Consider the following 19,466-nt stretch of genomic DNA (forward strand, 5'->3'; position numbering starts at 1 on the left):
CATTTCCCATAGTAATTTCCATGTAAACTTTAACCCTCGAGCGACAAGCCAGTTTTCAACCGAATGAGCTCAAATTTGGTATGAGAGTCCCTATGGGTACCCTCTATAAGATGGACCTTATTTCAGCCGGATCCGAGCACTTTCGAAAAAAATGACCCACTCTAATGGATATGGACTACACTGGAAAAAAATGATACACGGTAAAAAAAAATTTGGTGATTTTTTATTTAACTTTTTGTCACTAAAACTTGATTTGCAAAAAAACACTATTTTTTATTTTTTATTTTTTTTTTTTTGATATGTTTAAGAGGACATAAAATGCCAACTTTTCAGAAATTTCCAGGTTGTGCAAAAAATCTTTGAGCGAGTTATGATTTTTTGAATCAATACTGATTTTTTCAAAAAATCGAAAAATAAGTCGCAAAAATTTTTCAACTTCATTTTTCGATGTAAAATCAAATTTGCAATCAAAAAGTACTCCAGTGAAATTTTGATAAAGTGCACCGTTTTCAAATTAAATCCATTTTTAGGTGACTTTTTTGAAAATAGTCGCAGTTTTTCATTTTTTTTTAATTAGTGCACATGTTTGCCCACTTTTGAAAAAAATATTTTTGAAAAGCTGAGAAAATTCTCTATATTTTGCATTTTTGAACTTTGTTGATACGACCCTTAGTTGCTGAGATATTGCCATGCAAAGGTTTAAAAACAGGAAAATTGATGTTTTCTAAGTCCCATCCAAACAACACACCATTTTCTAATGTCGATATCTCAGCAACTAATGGTCCGATTTTCAATGTTAAAATATGAAACATTCGTGAAATTTTCCGATCTTTTCGAAAAAAATATTTTCAAAATTTTTAAACCAAGACTAACATTTCAAAAGGGCCAAACATTCAATATTACGCCCTTTTAACATGTGCACTAATTTTAAAAAATGAAAAACTGCGACTATTTTCAAAAAAGTCACCTAAAAATGGATTTAACTTGAAAACGGTGCACTTTATCAAAATTTCACTGGAGTACTTTTTGATTGCAAATTTGATTTTACATCGAAAAATGAAGTTGAAAAATTTTTGCGACCGATTTTTCGATTTTTTGAAAAAAATCAGTATTGATTCAAAAATTCATAACTCGCTCAAAGATTTTTTGCACAACCTGGAAATTTCTGAAAAGTTGGCATTTTATGTCCTCTTAAACAAATAAAAAAAAAAAAAAAAATAGTGTTTTTTTGCAAATCAAGTTTTAGCGACAAAAAGTTAAATAAAAAATCACCAAATTTTTTTTTACCGTGTATCATTTTTTTTCAGTGTAGTCCATATCCATACCTACAACTTTGCCCAAGACACCAAATCGATCAAAAAATTCCTTCAAAAGATACAGATTTTTGAATTTTAACATATCATTTTTGTATGGCCAGCTGCCAAATTTGTATGGAAAATTATATGGACAAACTAATGATGCAAAATGGCTTCTTTGGGCATACCGAAGGCACCAAAAAAGTTTCAGTCGGATTAAAAAATACAAAAATTAAAATTTAAGAAAAAAGGCCGATTTCGTAGAGAATTGCTCAGAAAAGTGTTCAATTGCATCAGGAACTGGTGAATTTTCATCAGATTTTGGTAAATTTTTAGCAGGTTCACATTTTTATAAATTTTTTACGGTAAAATTACTCAAAAAACAGGTAATTTTAACCAACCTAATTTTAACCATAAAAAAATATTTTTTTTCTGTGTTGTTTCATTTTTAGGATTTAATATCTATTTATTTTAATTGTTTGTTTCAGATACTGTTTGGCTAATTCTCTTTCAATATTTTTCATATTTTTCATATTTAAATTGTAAAACAAATTTATAGAAGCAAGTCTGGAATAAACAAATATTACTGCATACTTATTTTAACTTAAAATAAAGAAAATCTAATTCAAAATTAAATATTATCGCAAAAAATTGTAAAATCACATGAAATAAGACAAACTTCCGACTCTATTACTTTTTTTCCAAATATTTTTCAAAGCAGGAAAAAGAGTTGATTAAAAATTTAATTTGGGTCTTCATTTATAACAAATATCTTAAAAATTCTTGAATTTTAAAATACCTAAATCTCAAAATTACTGAGTTCCCGCATTTCAAGAATATCTCAAAAAATATAAATTTTAATTCTGGGATTCTGAAATTCCTTGAATGCATCGAACCAGAGACCTTTGACAGACTAACCCAATGATTTAACTGCCTCGGCCACCATGGCTTGGTGACTAAGGAGTGATCAGATGTCAATGCATGCCATTTGTATAAATTTACTGTTTCAATTAGTGAACGAACACATTTGTTATGATGGTGTGAGTTGGTAGCATTATTCTTTCGATTTTGGCACTGAGCCTTCAATACATTTTTAGGGAACGATTCTCTCGACTCTGAATTTTGGGTGAAGAATCTTAGAAAGGTGCAACTTTTTCATTAAACTTTGTATGAGGTGTTATAACATTGTACAGAGTTTTCTGGACCAATACTAGAAAAGAACGGAAAAGCATTTTGACAGTTTGAAGAACATATTTTACTAATTCTCAATCTGAACGTAATTTTCCAACGAAACGAAAGCTGGTCATTTAAACATTTAAATCGAAATTTGAATAATGGTTTCAGCTTTCAAATGCTTATACAGTAGTTTAGGTCATACTTAAGCTCGACAATCAAAAATTAGTCAACGAAAAAAAAAACTCGTGATTCGATTATGCGAAGTGAAATTTTTCCGAGGCCTTCGGATAATTGAGTCTGGACTGTACTCCCTTTTCACTAGTTGCTTTAGTTTTTTGGTTTTAGTTGTAGATCTTATGTTTGAAATTGAGTTTTGTGGATCTGTTGAACCAAAAGTGAAAAATCTTATTAACCTGTTAAAACTAAAATTCAATCTTCTTTGGAACACTACAATTCAGATCACTTTTGATATCTCAGCGGTTACAAAAGTTTTCACTCCAACAAAATAAGTTCGAACTATATCTGGCAGAGATCGATTTCTCCCCCCTCCAAACCCGGTTTGAGTCGAAAACTTTTCACAGTTAACAGCTTCTGCAGCAAATTCCCATGCACTTCCCACTATTCTCTAAGGGAAAACCCTCCCACCAACTGAAAACAGTTATTGCTGTTTGAAGTGTTTTCCAATTTAGGGATTTGGTCCCTTTCTTCTTGCCTTTTATTTTCTTCCGTTCTTCTAGTTAATATTCAAACACAATAAACATGTTTTCCGGGGAGGAGTGGATTCCAGATTTCTGCGTCTCGTGTAAAGTTTTCCTATCTAGTTTCATGGATTTTGCGCTTTTTTGCCCTTTTCGAAAAACATCCCTTTATCGCTTTAATGGGTGCGATGGTTTTATTGGCAGAATTTTCGGGGCGAAACTTTCCTTTAAAACAGCATCTGCCCCGGGGGAAGGTCAACGGGCGTTAAGGAGTTCCTTCCCTGGCCAGCGAAGTGAATTTTCCCCAACAAAATCAGGAGAAAAAAACTTTTCTGTTTTTCCCCTCCCGCATCTTGCCAAGGGGTTGGGATTTCACTCAAGGGAGTAAACTGCTGGTTGCCGGTTTCAATTTGATTACGGATGCCCCCACCAGCTTTGGGCCTCGAAAATGTCAGTAAGTTGTTTGTTTTCTGTTTAAGAGCAAGTGCACACCCAACACTTGAAGGGTTCCGGGCCGAAATTGACGCCCGATCCGCAATTGAATTAGTGGGTCATGAATAAATTACGGTGGGAGCAGTGATTCCGTAATCTCGAAGTGATTTTTTTTTTTTCTAATTTAATGTAATTAGCTGAAAAGAAAAATAGCCCGGAAAATTTGAACAAAGTTTTCCAACCAAAACATCAAATTGATGGACGTCGAGGGAAAGGACGCGTTTTGGCCAGCAATAAAAGTGATTTATTGACCTCGGGAAGGGCGCTAATTGGACAAGTTTTTTGGCTTAAATAGTCGTTTTGGCACAGGTGAGTTATTGTGCTTTAGTCAGCATCTTAATTAGAAAATTTAATGGCGGTTCAAGCTTTTGAGCTTTCAAGTAAGGAACGTTCATAATAAAAATAAAAGTTTCCTCGTAGTTTGTGAATGGCCCTAATCTGTCTACCTGTCAGTCAGTCAATTTAAATTCTAAAAATACCTCAATGAGTCAATTTGGTCAATCTGTCAATCGGTCATTACGTCACTGAGTCATTCGGCCATTGGGTCATTGGACTATCGGTTCAAATGCTCAATTGATTAATCGGTTCTTGGGTCATTCTGTCATTCGACTAATCAATCAATAGTCAAACGATCAAAGGTCATTTGGCCAATCGGTCATTCGCTGTAATTATCTATTTGTCAATCTGTAAATTTGGCTGTTTGACAATTTGTCAAACCACCCAAACTGTCAGTTTGTTTAAATTTGATTAAAATTTGTTTCAAATAACCTCGACGTTCCCAGTAACTTCACAATACTGAACCGTTTCAAATATTCAAAGCCTGCTTCGGTGTCTTCCAAGTCAACTTAATCTTGCACTTCAAACATCGCTCCCAGATCCGTTGTACAGACCCTGACCAAAATCCCTCCTCACCCAAGATAAACAGACATAAATACTGGAATGTCCTTGAGACACAACCTTCCAGGCCTAGAGTCCGGTTTCTTACGCACAGCCCAAACTGCAGACCAAAATCCGCAATTTATCACCATCCTTAATGTGTGTGAGTGTGTACGTACACGCTAAATGCTTTATGGGACACACAGTTGGACCCCTGGCACTAAAAAGCCCCCCCTTTTGCAAATGTTATGATGAAGCATTATAATCTTGTCGACCGTCGACAACCCGGAGCGGGGTGTTCTACGAAGAAATATGATGAAGAAAGGGTACCAGCAACCGGTCAACTGCGGCGGCCATCTTGGGAGAAAGTTTATTATCTGGTGGACGACACATTTGCCAGCGGGCAAAGCCCAGTGACGACGGTGCTGTGGCGTACAAGAGATAAATGGTTTTCGATAGGCTTACGGTTGTTTTACAGCAATTTTTGGAGATTTTCGTGTAGAATAAGGGTTGGTTTCTGTGACAGTTGAGGGAGACACGTGACAGCCTGGAGGTAGGATGATGAGTGTGTTGTATCAAATAATATTTCTGAGGAATAGAAAAATATGATTCAATAGCTAGTAGCATCCAATTACAGAAGTCATTTAGAACTTCTAATATTGAAATTAGGAGATAAAAAAACACTAAATTTGCCAATCTGCCAGTCTGTGAATCATCCAATATGTCAATCTTGTCGATTTTGTCAATCTGTCAATTATCCAATCTGTCAATCTGTCAATCTGCCAATCTGCCAATCTGTTACCTGCCAAACTGTTAATTTAGGTTAACTTAAATTGAGTTAATTTAAATTAAGTAACTTTAGTAAACTAAGCAAACTTAGTAAACTAAATAGACTTAGTAAACTTAGTAAACGTAGTAAATATAGTAAATTTATTAAATTATTAAACTTTGATAATTTTGACAATTTTGACAATTTTGACAATTTTGACAATTTTGACAATTTTGACATTGACAATTTTGACATTGACAATTTTGACAATTTTGACAATTTTGACAATTTTGACAATTTTGACAATTTTGACAATTTTGACAATTTTGACAATTTTGACAATTTTGACAATTTTGACAATTTTGACAATTTTGACAATTTTGACAATTTTGACAATTTTGACAATTTTGACAATTTTGACAATTTTGACAATTTTGACAATTTTGACAATTTTGACAATTTTGACAATTTTGACAATTTTGACAATTTTGACAATTTTGACAATTTTGACAATTTTGACAATTTTGACAATTTTGACAATTTTGACAATTTTGACAATTTTGACAATTTTGACAATTTTGACAATTTTGACAATTTTGACAATTTTGACAATTTTGACAATTTTGACAATTTTGACAATTTTGACAATTTTGACAATTTTGACAATTTTGACAATTTTGACAATTTTGACAATTTTGACAATTTTGACAATTTTGACAATTTTGACAATTTTGACAATTTTGACAATTTTGACAATTTTGACAATTTTGACAATTTTGACAATTTTGACAATTTTGACAATTTTGACAATTTTGACAATTTTGACAATTTTGACAATTTTGACAATTTTGACAATTTTGACAATTTTGACAATTTTGACAATTTTGACAATTTTGCCAATTTTGCCAATTTTGCCAATTTTGCCAATTTTGCCAATTTTGACAATTTTGACAATTTTGACAATTTTGACAATTTTGACAATTTTGACAATTTTGACAATTTTGACAATTTTGACAATTTTGACAATTTTGACAATTTTGACAATTTTGACAATTTTGACAATTTTGACAATTTTGACAATTTTGACAATTTTGACAATTTTGACAATTTTGACAATTTTGACAATTTTGACAATTTTGACAATTTTGACAATTTTGACAATTTTGACAATTTTGACAATTTTGACAATTTTGACAATTTTGACAATTTTGACAATTTTGACAATTTTGACAATTTTGACAATTTTGACAATTTTGACAATTTTGACAATTTTGACAATTTTGACAATTTTGACAATTTTGACAATTTTGACAATTTTGACAATTTTGACAATTTTGACAATTTTGACAATTTTGACAATTTTGACAATTTTGACAATTTTGACAATTTTGACAATTTTGACAATTTTGACAATTTTGACAATTTTGACAATTTTGACAATTTTGACAATTTTGACAATTTTGACAATTTTGACAATTTTCACAATTTTGACAATTTTGACAATTTTGACAATTTTGACAATTTTGACAATTTTGACAATTTTGACAATTTTGACAATTTTGACAATTTTGACAATTTTGACAATTTTGACAATTTTGACAATTTTGACAATTTTGACAATTTTGACAATTTTGACAATTTTGACAATTTTGACAATTTTGACAATTTTGACAATTTTGACAATTTTGACAATTTTGACAATTTTGACAATTTTGACAATTTTGACAATTTTGACAATTTTGACAATTTTGACAATTTTGACAATTTTGACAATTTTGACAATTTTGACAATTTTGACAATTTTGACAATTTTGACAATTTTGACAATTTTGACAATTTTGACAATTTTGACAATTTTGACAATTTTGACAATTTTGACAATTTTGACAATTTTGACAATTTTGACAATTTTGACAATTTTGACAATTTTGACAATTTTGACAATTTTGACAATTTTGACAATTTTGACAATTTTGACAATTTTGACATTTTGTTTATTCTTACAATTTATTATCGTTAAAATTTTGTTAATTTTGACTGCTAATTTACCGATCAAAACTTAACCAAATTATACATTAAAAAGATGAAAAATCAAAGTATTTAAGTAAACTCGGAAAGCACGGTCAAAACAAAATAACTTATTTATGTACACTCTTATCTGAAACAGCATTAATTTAATTAAAATATTTAATACATTAAAAGCTCTTTAAACTGAAATCAAATTTCCAGAAATTTGTGCTTTTCAAGTAAATTTTATCTACTTTTTTTTTGCAATTCCACGTATATGCTAACTAACAATATTTGCTCTATTTACACTCACAATCACTATGTGTCAAGCATTATTGATGCAGTTGCAGTTTGCAGAACGTTATAAATTTTGCGATGATCGGATTTTTTGCTGTTGTACATTTTGAAGCACTAATTTCATGAAACTGTGTTCAAACAGAATTGTATCCAAAAATAAAATCGAAACTGATTCTACGTTTAGCATGAAACAGTTCGCTTTGTTGAACTTTTTTGAGATATTTATTCCAAATCAAATTTGGACTGTCCTCTTCAAAAACATTGCTCAATTTCATTCCATCCCATTAAATTAACGACACCCTCGCACCGAACATCAACCCACCCACTCCCGAAACTAATCATAATATTTCAAACCTAATGGTCCCGCCACTTGTGACGTTAATCAAATCGCCCCCTCTCACGCAAAGTAGCAGCACGTCCCTAGAGGGAGAGAGAGGTGAGAAGGTGTCTCGAAATCAGTGACGGTCACTCCCACGCACTTTCATCCTCGAACCCTTTTTTAACTCCAGCTGCTGACGGGGAATGACAGTCCATCAAAACTGGATGTCGCACCCCTTTAGCGCGTGATAGTTAAGGATTGAACGTGACAAAAATTGAACTCTTTGAGGGATGAAGGTTGAATTTGGCTACTCACCGCTAGATGTCAGTATCGTTTGAGATTGCGATTGCATGCAAGCCAATGAAAAATTGCACACACGTTGTATAGTTCTTCGTTGAAACAAAAAAAAATATATATGAAAGCTTTTATCTTCTTTGATGGAAACAATTCCAACGGTATCAGAATTGTTTTTTTTTTTCTAAAAAAGAGGTTCTTAAAACAAAGCTCAACCTAATCACCGCCATCATCATTATCGTCAACATCCTTTTGCTGCGTGTCACGGCTGTTGTGCACCCCAAAAGGACAAAGTTGTACGGAAAATGCCCCCAGGGTCACGGTGACCTCCACCTCCGCACTCTACTTTATGTGTGCGATCTCATAATTTTTCGGAAACGGTCTTGGCCACCACCACCCTTTTCGAAATACGAGCCGGCCTCCAGGTCCAGGTCAAACCAAGTGGGGCAACCAACCCGGAAGGACGGAGTGGCGTGTTTGTCCAGATTGACACAGAATCCGATGACCCGTGTCATGCCGCAGATTGAACAAATTTCGGGGTTTGTTTCCGATGGTGACATCTGCACGGGGCACCTTGCTTTGATGTTGGCGCATAATTCTGGAAATTTGTCAGCGTCGGTTGTTGTCGTGTCCGTGTTTCTTTTTTTCGGGTGGGAAAATGTCCGGAAGATGCGGAAATGTGTACGATGCTGTTCGAGCAGAAACAGCTGAATCTGGGATTGAATATGGCTTTAAGATTAGCATTTCTACGAAATTTGCAAACAGAGTGTTTGTGAAGTAGTATCAATTTAACAACTTACCACTAGATGTCACTGATGCAATTGCAACTTCTTGTATGCAAGCCAATTAAGATTGGATGCAAGCTTGTTATCATTGAATGCAAGTTTAATGTTTGCTATTCATCTCCAGATGTCACATTACAAATCTTTGAAGGTCTTAGAAGTGAAAGAATATCCATAATCCTCTAAATTTTAACTTTTTCCACACCATTTCGGGAGCAGTGTTGCCAGCAAGGCAAATTCAATTTATTCCCGCCCATTCAGCGCTCAAACCGTCCAATTACATCGCGTCGGTTTTACGAGCTTATTTCCGGTTGAATTACGACGACGGCTGTTGAATCCCTCGCGCAACATTCACGACTTCCTGAAAACGCATTGCATGTCAAAATATTGAACCCAGCCACTTGTGAAAAAAACTAACATTTACCAACCAAGTCATGCCTCCCCTTGAGGGTTCGAAAATATACGTAATTTCTCACCCCCCTCCCATCGATCCAACCCGTTCTATCCCCTTTTTTTTTGGATACCTGCTGCGAAAAAACCCTCATCGAAACGTATCGCTTTTTATTACCCTGGTTAATTTTTTTCTTGGAAAAATGAGCTTCGTGAAATTTTGGATGGACGTTAACCCTTGAATCCATCAATTTTTAATTTGAATCTTAAATAATTTTTTTCGCTACACTTTTTGCAAAATAAATGAAAAAAACTTGTGGCACCTCTGAAAAAAAAAAAAGAAAATCTCACAAACCTAAAAGGTTAACACAAACAAAAAAACTTCCAAACTTCCGAAATCCACCAGTCGGCACGTGTTCTCCCCTCTTTTTTTTTGGACCAGTTACAATACGCAGCGAAAAAGTGTAATAAATCCACGTGGGCCGCAGTCCATCCAGAGCAGTCGGGCACGGTTTGGAAATAAAATTTGTTTTCAAATTGAATTTCGCTGAATTCGCGTCGATGTGGGCAATATTTGCCCCGGAATATGCGGTTGAATGCCACAAAATGTGATTGAATTTTTGAGGTTTGTTGTGATGGGGAAAAGTTGGATTAGGCAGGTTCTATTTTTATTTTTATCGAACCTGACAGATTGAAATAAATGTTTAAATTTTCTAAAATAAACGTATTGTCATGCTCTTAAACGATCATCATTAAAACTTGTTAGAATTAAAAAAGGGTTTTCTAGTGAATATGTTTGCATATTTTTGGCGTAATTAAAACGAATCAAGTCAAGCAAAAATTAAGATATATTAGACAATGATTGTGTCTAATATAGAAGCACCATAAATGTTTTTCAAGGCACACATTAATTTCAAAATAATTTTAGTTTTGTTATTTAGGGATGTTGCATATTTTTTATGAAGGACTGAATGAAATATTGGCCTTTTTTTCTATATTCAGGTTTTTGAAATTCATTTCAAGATAGTTGGGATATTACATACATCCATTTGCTATTTAAAAAACTGCATTTCATAGGGTTACCAGATTGTTAACATTATTAAACATTGAAAAGCCTTTTAAAGTTTGACCAAAATCATAATGTTCATCCAAATTCACAACATTCTGTCTAGACAAGTTCTAAATAGCTCTAAATTTCCAATGAGCTTCGATATTCTATGTTTTCCTGTGTTGCCAAAACTTAATTTTATTTATTTGTTATTTAATTTTTAAACTAATTTTGTTGGTATTTTAAGTGGTTTTCGCCTTGTAAAAGTTATGATCAAGCTAGCAAAAAAATAAAAAAAATGAAATAGCAAGCTATGGTCTCAACGTTTGAATGAAAAAAAAAGTGTTTTAAAGTGCATTTTACACCTGCCCAGTTGTTTTGCAATGATTAGTTTTCAAAATATCCAATTATTGAATAGTTTTTTTTTTCGTCGAAAAAAAAAACTTTTTGCGGTGTTGTACACGGAGAAAAAAGAGTTCCCAAAATCGTGAACAAGCGTTCATGAAAATGGGAACCACGAACAAAGTGTTCAAATTTCATGGTACGTTTTTCAAAATCGTACCATGGGATTTGAACACTTTGTTCAAGGTTCCCATTTTCATGAACGCTTGTTCCCGATTTTGAAAACTCTTTTTTCTCCGTGTACATTGGAATTCCGAATTCCAAAATAAAAAAAAACTGAAATATTGTCGAACGAAATTTCAAAAATAATTTTTGATGCGAGATGAAATTTACAATCAAAAAGTCAAAGTAGTTCTGTCACAGACATAACCGGAATGGCGTAGACTACGTAAAGTTTTGATATGTGGACACAGAGTTTTCCATTTCTTAATTTTGAAGAATTAGCTAGATACTTGAAATACATTAACGGAATAAGATCGTGAATGCGAAATGGACCCCCCGACACCTAGTAAATTCAATCGGACCGTGTACGTACCGGTTGTTGAAACGGAATTTATATACGATTCGAATTGAATTCCGATAGAGTTGACTTTTACTAGAAAGAGATGGCAAATCTAATGCGAACAAAACCGCAGCTACCATGTAAACATACTTTGAATGTGTTGATAAATCTTTGACTAGACAACATCGAATGGAGGAAGGAAAGAGAAGAACGAAAAACGATTTTTTTCTCGAACAGAATGAATGTTTGGTAGCAGAATAAGGAGGGAGAGGGGTTGGGAGCGAGAGCAGCTTCAGAAAGCTGTGCAATCCGTCACCCCCGAAAACCAAAATTTGTTCCTGAAATTTAAACTGTAATTTTTCATTGCGCTGCCTCGCCCCGGGTGGGACGAGGGACGGGGAGTGAGGCAACTCCGAAGAGTTGGGAAGTTTAATAACTAGAATTGGGAAGTTTCACAACCACGGCTTGACCCACGAGAGGCAACTTTTCGGCGAGAAGGCTGCGGCGCGCGCCCCATCTTGATGCAGCCTCGTCCCGGGTGGGACGATCCAAACGGTCCGGCCATCGAGAGGCAACTGGCTGACGGTGACGACGAGAAGGCGATGCGCACTTCTTTTGCAGTTCTGGTCCCTCTCTCCTGCTGCTGCTGCTCCGGTCTCTCTCCTGCTGCTGCTGCTCTGGGCTGAGCTTTCCTGCTGCTGCTGCCGGTCCGACGTCTGAGACGTGAATGTTGGAATGAAAACTGGCGCACTTTCTTATATATGTTTTCGGCTCGCTACTTCCCCTCGTTTTTCGCGACCGACACTCGGTCGCGTTGCTCGGGTGATTTTCCCCTCAAAATAGGTACTTGACATTCCCGTCCGTGAGTGGGAAGCGCTCATTTTGCTTGCAAAATCTCTGCATTTTGAAAACATTTTAAAACATTGAATTGTTTCAATAGTTAAACTATTTTGCCAACAATGAAAGTTTTATAGCAAATTGCTGAAAATTTTTCGAATCGAATGGAACATAAATCGTGTCGATTCGATTAGAGGGAAGGAAGATATAAGCGTTTGACGGATGACGCAGTATTCCAGGGCCTTCGGCCCGGGTTTTTTGGAATGGCACCCCAGTACCTTCGACAAAGACGTAGTCTACGTCAAAACGACTTCACAAATGACACTTTCTGCACAATTCTTTTCAATTTTTTTTCCAAGGTGTCAGTATTTTTTTAAAGGTCTTTAAACACTTACTCTGGACATTTTGAAATGTTCAGCCAGAATTTTAAATTTCAAGATAATTTTTATCTTCATAAAAGCATGTAAAAATTTCAAAGTTAAACCCTAACGAAATTAGAAAATTGTGTAACTATGTCCTTTTCATTTAACTTTGCCTTTGAAATCTAAATCTACCTTCAGAATTGAACCATATTATACTGTTGACGAATTAGTCCAAATTCAGAAAACTCAAAGAATTTTTTAACTTCCTCCTAAATTGATTATTTAAAAAAGAGGTTAAGTGGTGTCTTTGAAGAAATTTTGGATTGACACGTTTAAAAAAATCTAGAATTGCTAAAATTTCCAAAAACATTCCAGAAAAGTTAGATTTTCAAGAGCATACCAAACACCAAAGCTTCAATGGAACACATTTTCGTAATTATAAATTCTCCCTAATTCTGCGGTCTATACCGCTGCACAAATGTGGTTCCAAAAGTTATTTCTCAGAGATCACTTAAGCATGATGAGACCACAAAACTGCACAATTCTGTTGTAAACTGTTGTTGTCTAAAACTCCAATACAATTGTTTGCATGAAGTATTTCAATTTCCACCGACATTTTCCTTTGCTCCTCGAACTTTGCGTTCCCAGAAACGAAACCTGCGTGAACGGAAAGTTCCCAAAATGTGTTTCAATTTATTTTCACTTGCTTCGGTTAAGGTAAAACTCGTTTCAAACTGTTCCAGCGTGCTCATCACGAGCCACAGCAGCACATTTTAACTATTTCCACAAATTAACCATCAAAAAGTCCTCACCAGAATCTCATTTTTCATCACGTTAGCGTTTTACTTCCCCCCACTCAGCACACGGTTTGGCAAACATTTTCCCACGTAAAGTTAATTCACTTGGCGCGTTGAAATGCACTTTTGCTCGCGTTTGCTGGAATTCTGCGCTTCACGCCGAAAATTTAGTTGTCAGCACTTTTTTAAACAACCCAAAAAATGTGGCAGCTTGAAACATTTTTTCTCGCAGGTGGGTTTTTTTTCTGGGAGGAAAGTTTCACTTCTTTTAATCTACTCCCACGTCATTTTCACCCCATTTCGTTAATTTTGGGTAACCTTTTTGGCTCTGATGCTGACTAGAGGTTTGCTAGATTTTAACGTCGTTGAAGCATAGTCCCATACACACTCATCACGAGGAGAAGGGTCTCCTTCAGAGTTGTAGGTGTGTGTGTTTTTGTTCTGGAATTTTTCGGAGGGAAAATTCGACCCAGCAAATGATACGGAAAATTGAGTTCGGAAGGTTTTGAGAGAACCATATGAGGGTGAAAAAAAAAGGGATTCACAACCAGGATGGTTGTACATTATATCCATAAAATCCAAAATATATTACCAGACGATTGTTGGCATGCTGTAAATATAGAAATTTTGTTAATTTGTTTAATTGCAGAACTCCTACTTTATTTAAAATTGATTTCGTCGACAAAATTATCGTATCATATGTCTGACAATAATTTATACGCTTGTAAAACTTGTTTATTTAAAGATATTAATGTAGCTTTAAATTTAAATTTTGTTTGTGATAAAAAAGACAATTTCCGTCATTATTTTGTCCAATCTTGAGAACGAATTTGCTGATCGATTTGGTGTCTTTGGCAATCTTTTAGGTATTGTAAGGACATCACAGAAGTAAATGACAACTTGCACCTATTCGCTTCGTTTCGCTTTACGACTATGATTTTTGGAGGATTGCATACTGGATTTCGTAATGTTTATGAGTTGATAAACCAAGTCCAAGTTGTATAGGAATTGATAATTGGCAGTAGAACCAATTACACTAGAACCAGATTCTACATACCGTTTCAGCCGATATTTTGAAAGACGGGATTTGTTGATGCTCCACTTTTTAAAGAGGATAAGGGAAATTCTCCACAATTTTCTCAAGTTAGTTTTGCTTGAAGTTGAGGTTTTTGAGAAGGTGAATGGTAACTTGCTTTTCAAAAAAAAAAAAACCGACCAAAAAGAGGTTAGTTTTTGAAAATTGATAAAAATATATTCAAAATTATTAGTTTTACCTTCCTTTCGAAAATGTTTAAAGATAATCTTTAAAATTTCAATGCCCCAAAACAACTCGTTACAACACTCACACGACTCTTCCTTACCGCCACATGCCAGGACGACGTGCGTCCATTTGCAAGTTCATTATTTTCATCGTTATTGTTATTACACCTGTTTGAGTTCAAGTGGATCGGGGTGTGCGTTTGTGTGGGCGCCAGAAACCTTTCAATTGGAAACCCCTTTTTTTTCGCAACCCTCCCTCTGTCTGACCTCAAATTACACAAATATTTTCACTTTTGAGTACTATCGCTGGCGAGTTTCAGTGGTGAAGAATGCATTATGTTTATCTTTTTTTTTATATTCATTTCAACCAGACCCACTTAACTTCGAATCGAATAGTATGGGTGTTAAACAATGCAGACATACCTCACAACTGTGAGTGCGATTGTTCACATTGTCTGAATGAGGAGTGGCGCAGTAATGGGTGTGTTGTAGTTTTTTATTGTTACGATTATTGAACGCACTTCGGCAAAGGGTACATCGAACACAATTTTCTAATGGGCAGGTGCTGCTTTGTGCGTTCGTGTGAGTATCTGTTTGAGCGATAAAATGGCTTTAGAATGGCTGTAGTTGTCTGTTTCGGTAAGCCACTTTGCCTAATGGATTGGGGTTTTTGTTGGAATTTTGTGATAACATCTATCGAACGCACTTATACAGGAGTCGTTTTGTTTTGTTTTCAGGTAAAGGTGAGTGTTATTAGTAGTAGGTTTCATATTTGAATAAACTTACCATGTAGCTGGGCCAAGGATTGGAGTGTGTTTGTGTTGCAGTTGAGGAATCCTGAAAATAAGAGAGAGAGAAAATTAATCATCGAAGAGATTTTTCAGATTTAGAGATTTTTTTCCTAAAAGTAAGGAACTTTTACGCTTTTTTGAATGCATTTTGTTGATTTCTTTTAAAAAATATTAAAGATGCAAACAAAGATCTACAGTGTCAAAAGGTTAATTAGGGTTTTCACTTTTTTTTTTAAGTTTTGAACCCTATCTTTTCAGTTTGTTTTTGCATTTTGAAGACTGATCAAATTATTACAAAATAATTTCAATATTCTTTAAAGGGGATCAGATTTTTTTTCTGAATATTTTTTCATTTTAATTCAATTCAAATTTTCGTTTACCGAAAAGGGATTCGGTATTGTTGTAGGTTGGTACACGGAAAAAATCCAACATTTTATTTAACTTTTTATCATTCAAAGTTGAATTTCCAAAAAGGCATATTTTTTAAATTTTCGATTTTTTTGACGCTGTCGTGCTATCTTGTCGCACCCGCCATTTCGACGTTCCGAGAAAAGCGCGTTTCAATGTTTGACCTTGAATAAACAAAAACTAGAGCACGCAATGTAAACAATAACAAACACGTTTTGTTTAGCTTACCATTCTGTGCATTGTCCCGAAGTTTGGTTGAAGTTGGTTGCTGGAGTCCCGAGTTATAATTACAATTTTCAGAGAGTGACAAGATAGCACGACATGATTGAAACTTCTTTTATATGTAGAGTGACAACAATGCACGGAGTTTGGATTTTTGGTTCGGGTTTTTTGGTTTTTATTGAATATCGCAGGATTGAAATCGAATTTTGGGGATCTGTTAAGGTCAAAAGGTGGGGCATTGTAAGCTGCACAAAATGGTGTTCCTAACTCAATTTGGCCCAAAATGCACGTGCGACAAGTTAGCACTACGGCGACGAAATCTGGTACCAAAGAAATATCCGGTAAAAGTGGACCATATTTGTCTACCATCTCGACGTCGTTGTGCTATCATGTCGCACCCGCCATTTTGACGTTCCGAGAAAAACGCTTTTTAATGTTTGACCTTGAATAAACAAAAACGAAAGCATGCAATGTAAACAATAACAGACACGTTTTGTTTGGCTGACCATTCTGTGCATTGTCCCGAAGTTTGGTTGAAGTTGGTTGCTGGAGTCCAGAGTTGTAATTACAAATGTTTACGGTAGTCTAACTTGTACGTGCGTCAAACGCATCCTGACCTGAAATCCCTTTGCCCTTTGTCGCACTTACATCAATTTTCAGGGAGTGACAAGATAGCACGACAAGATTGAAACTTCTTTCATATGAAAAGTGACAAAAATTTTCGGAGCTTTTTTGGTTTTCATTGAATATCTCAGGATTGAAATCGAATTTTGGGGATCTGTGAACGTCAAAAGATGTGGCATTGTGAGCTGCACAAAATGGCGTTCTTAACTCAATTTGGCCCAAAATGCACGTACGACAAGTTAGCACGACGGCGACGATCTGACAGTTCAAAATATAGAAAAATCTGGATCTTTTGCAACCGAAAGCATCCAAATTGGTCAATTCTACCAAAAGTTATGAGATTCTTAAGAAAAAAAATAGGGGTCAAACTACTACTGACCGATTCTTCGGCTCCTTTTCAAAAAATGCCCAAGTTTTTTTTTCAGTGTTTTGGCTGTCGTGGCAAAATAAAAGAAGAAACCCCTCAATGTTATTACATATTTGGAAAGATAATTGATTTTTCTACAAGGAAATATCATGCAGAATGAACCATATAGTACCTGTGCTTCCCCTGAAATAAAAATGTAGCGTGACGGGACAACATCGTAAAACTGGACTTTTAAAAGGCACACTACAAAAATCGCTACAGTTTTGCCAGTTTGATTTTTCAAAACTTTTGCTCTTCTACACATTATCACAAATTAAAAAATGAATCTTTTGCTCCTTGAACTGAAAGAATTCGTTGAAATTTGAGTTTTTGCCAGCCATTTCTTTTCGTGACGGGACAACGAAAGGAGCAGATTTATGAAAAAAAACACCCCTCCCGTTCAATGGCTTGCAGACCATATTTGGTCAATATTCTTGGCTTTTAAGGTAAGAAAACGCATTTGAAGCACATTGCAATTATTGAATCATAATAAAAATGATTTTTTTCATATTAAAAATCACATTGAAAATTGAAAAATGTGACATTTTGATGTAGCTTCGCTAAGAATCGGTCTACTGACTACCCGAGCTTTTTAGTGTTAAATACTCTCATATCTCTGAACCAGATTATGCACCATCTATGATCAAAATATGTTTTCCTTAGTCTCCTAAAAAACATTAAAAAAAAAAACTCAAACTTAACTATTAGTGAGAAAAAGTTAAATAAAATAATCGTAATCCATGTATCTATTTTTACAATTTTGCCGAAGACACCAAATCGATCAGAAAATCTCATCCAAGATACAGAATATCATACATTTACATACACATTTTGTATGAAAAAATCTATGGAGACTTGTTTGGAAGACTAATGACCCAAATAAAAAATACAAAGAAAAGAAATCGCAGGGAACTACTCCCTTTGAATAGAATTTTAGATTCAAAAGTATGAAGAATGTGTTAAACAGTCCTCTAAGCGTTAGAAATGGCATGCAATTCTTGAAAATCATTGAAATTATTCATACGCTCCGATTTCCAACCAATTTCCCAAGCTTCCCAAGTGAAAATCATCATATCAACAAACAAAATTCCAACGATTCCAACGAGACCATCATGGTCACGAGCACTCCGGATAAGGACTTTCCCTTCCCGAGCAGACGGAAATAACTTGGGAAGGTCAGTTTTTGATATTGTGAGAAGATCGAAATATGTTATTGGGATGATCGGATTAGTTGTTAAAATAACAAAAATCAATAACAAAGATTTGTTCGAAGAATAACTTAAACTGTTATTATGTTGTTATTGCAATAACAAACCAATAACACAGAAGGAATCATGAAGGAATAACAAGATTTGTTATTTTGTGCGGAGAAGTGGAGCAGCATAATAACAAAAAATGTTATTGAACTGGTATGTCTCCATAACAAAAAAAGTTATTGTTTTGGTTTATTTGTAATTTGCAAATAAACCTGCAGTTGCCATAACTCCTCTGTACTAGTCAGGGCTGCGGAGTCGGATACCTCCAAGCGACTTTGAATCCATACTTTGAAGACAACTCCGACACTGGATGCAGGATATGACGTCAACGACGACTTTAGCTCTCCAAAAATACCCGACTTCACAGATTCCGACTCCAAGTAAAAGTTGCTGAAAATTAGATGAATCCGATGCAGTCTCCGAGGTCACACTCCAGCTCGAACTTCAACGTCAGCTCCGACTTCCTGGCTCTGTGAAAATAATAACAGTTTTTGTTATTCACACTTCAAAAATTCTCAATAAATAAATCAATTCCGTTAGGGAATATAACAAAAAAAAAAAAAAAGAAAACTCTCAAAAGTTAATTTATCGGATTAATTTTAGCTTGAAACCCCATTTCATGGTGAAATAATGACCCCGATGAAATTGGTCAAAATTATTTCATAGTTCTAGCCAATTTTAGTAAAATCCCTTAGGGGGTATATCAAATAATTAAAAAAATCAACTTTCAAAATTTCAACTTTTTAGAATAATTTTAGCTTAAGGACCCCATTTTATGGCCAAAATAATGACCCCGACGAAATTGGTCAAAATTATCCCATAGTTCTAACCATTTTAAACTAAGTCCTTTAGGGGGTATATCGAATAATTAAAAAAATCAACTTTCAAAATTTCAACTTTTTAGAATAATTTTAGCTTAAGGACCCCATTTTATGGCCAAAATAATGACCCCGACGAAATTGGTCAAAATTATCCCATAGTTCTAACCATTTTAAACTAAGTCCTTTAGGGGGTATATCGAATAATTAAAAAAATCAACTTTCAAAATTTCAACTTTTTAGAATAATTTTAGCTTAAGGGTGCACAGCAACGAAGGAAGTTGTTGTCTTCTTATTCCAAAATTGTCAAACTTACGAACCCAATCCTGCAATAACGG

At 34.6% G+C, this 19,466-nt stretch overlaps 1 protein-coding gene across 2 annotated transcripts in view; it reads right to left on the bottom strand.

Moving 5' to 3' along the window:
- Positions 1 to 14,645: 14,645 nt before the first annotated feature.
- LOC120424580 (uncharacterized protein DDB_G0283357-like) overlaps positions 14,646 to 19,466 on the bottom strand; it is a 334,472-nt gene continuing 329,651 nt past the window's right edge. Inside the window, exon 3 of one of the 2 annotated variants that reach the window (XM_039588748.2) lies at positions 14,646 to 15,440. In XM_039588748.2, coding sequence (XP_039444682.1) covers positions 15,370 to 15,440 — 71 coding nt within the window. In that variant the 3' untranslated portion in view covers positions 14,646 to 15,369. The remainder of the gene's footprint in view (positions 15,441 to 19,466) is intronic. The other variant, XM_039588747.2, reaches the window with a different exon arrangement.

The sequence above is a fragment of the Culex pipiens genome, chromosome 1 (assembly GCF_016801865.2).
Source record: "Culex pipiens pallens isolate TS chromosome 1, TS_CPP_V2, whole genome shotgun sequence".
Classification (NCBI taxonomy): domain Eukaryota; kingdom Metazoa; phylum Arthropoda; class Insecta; order Diptera; family Culicidae; genus Culex; species Culex pipiens.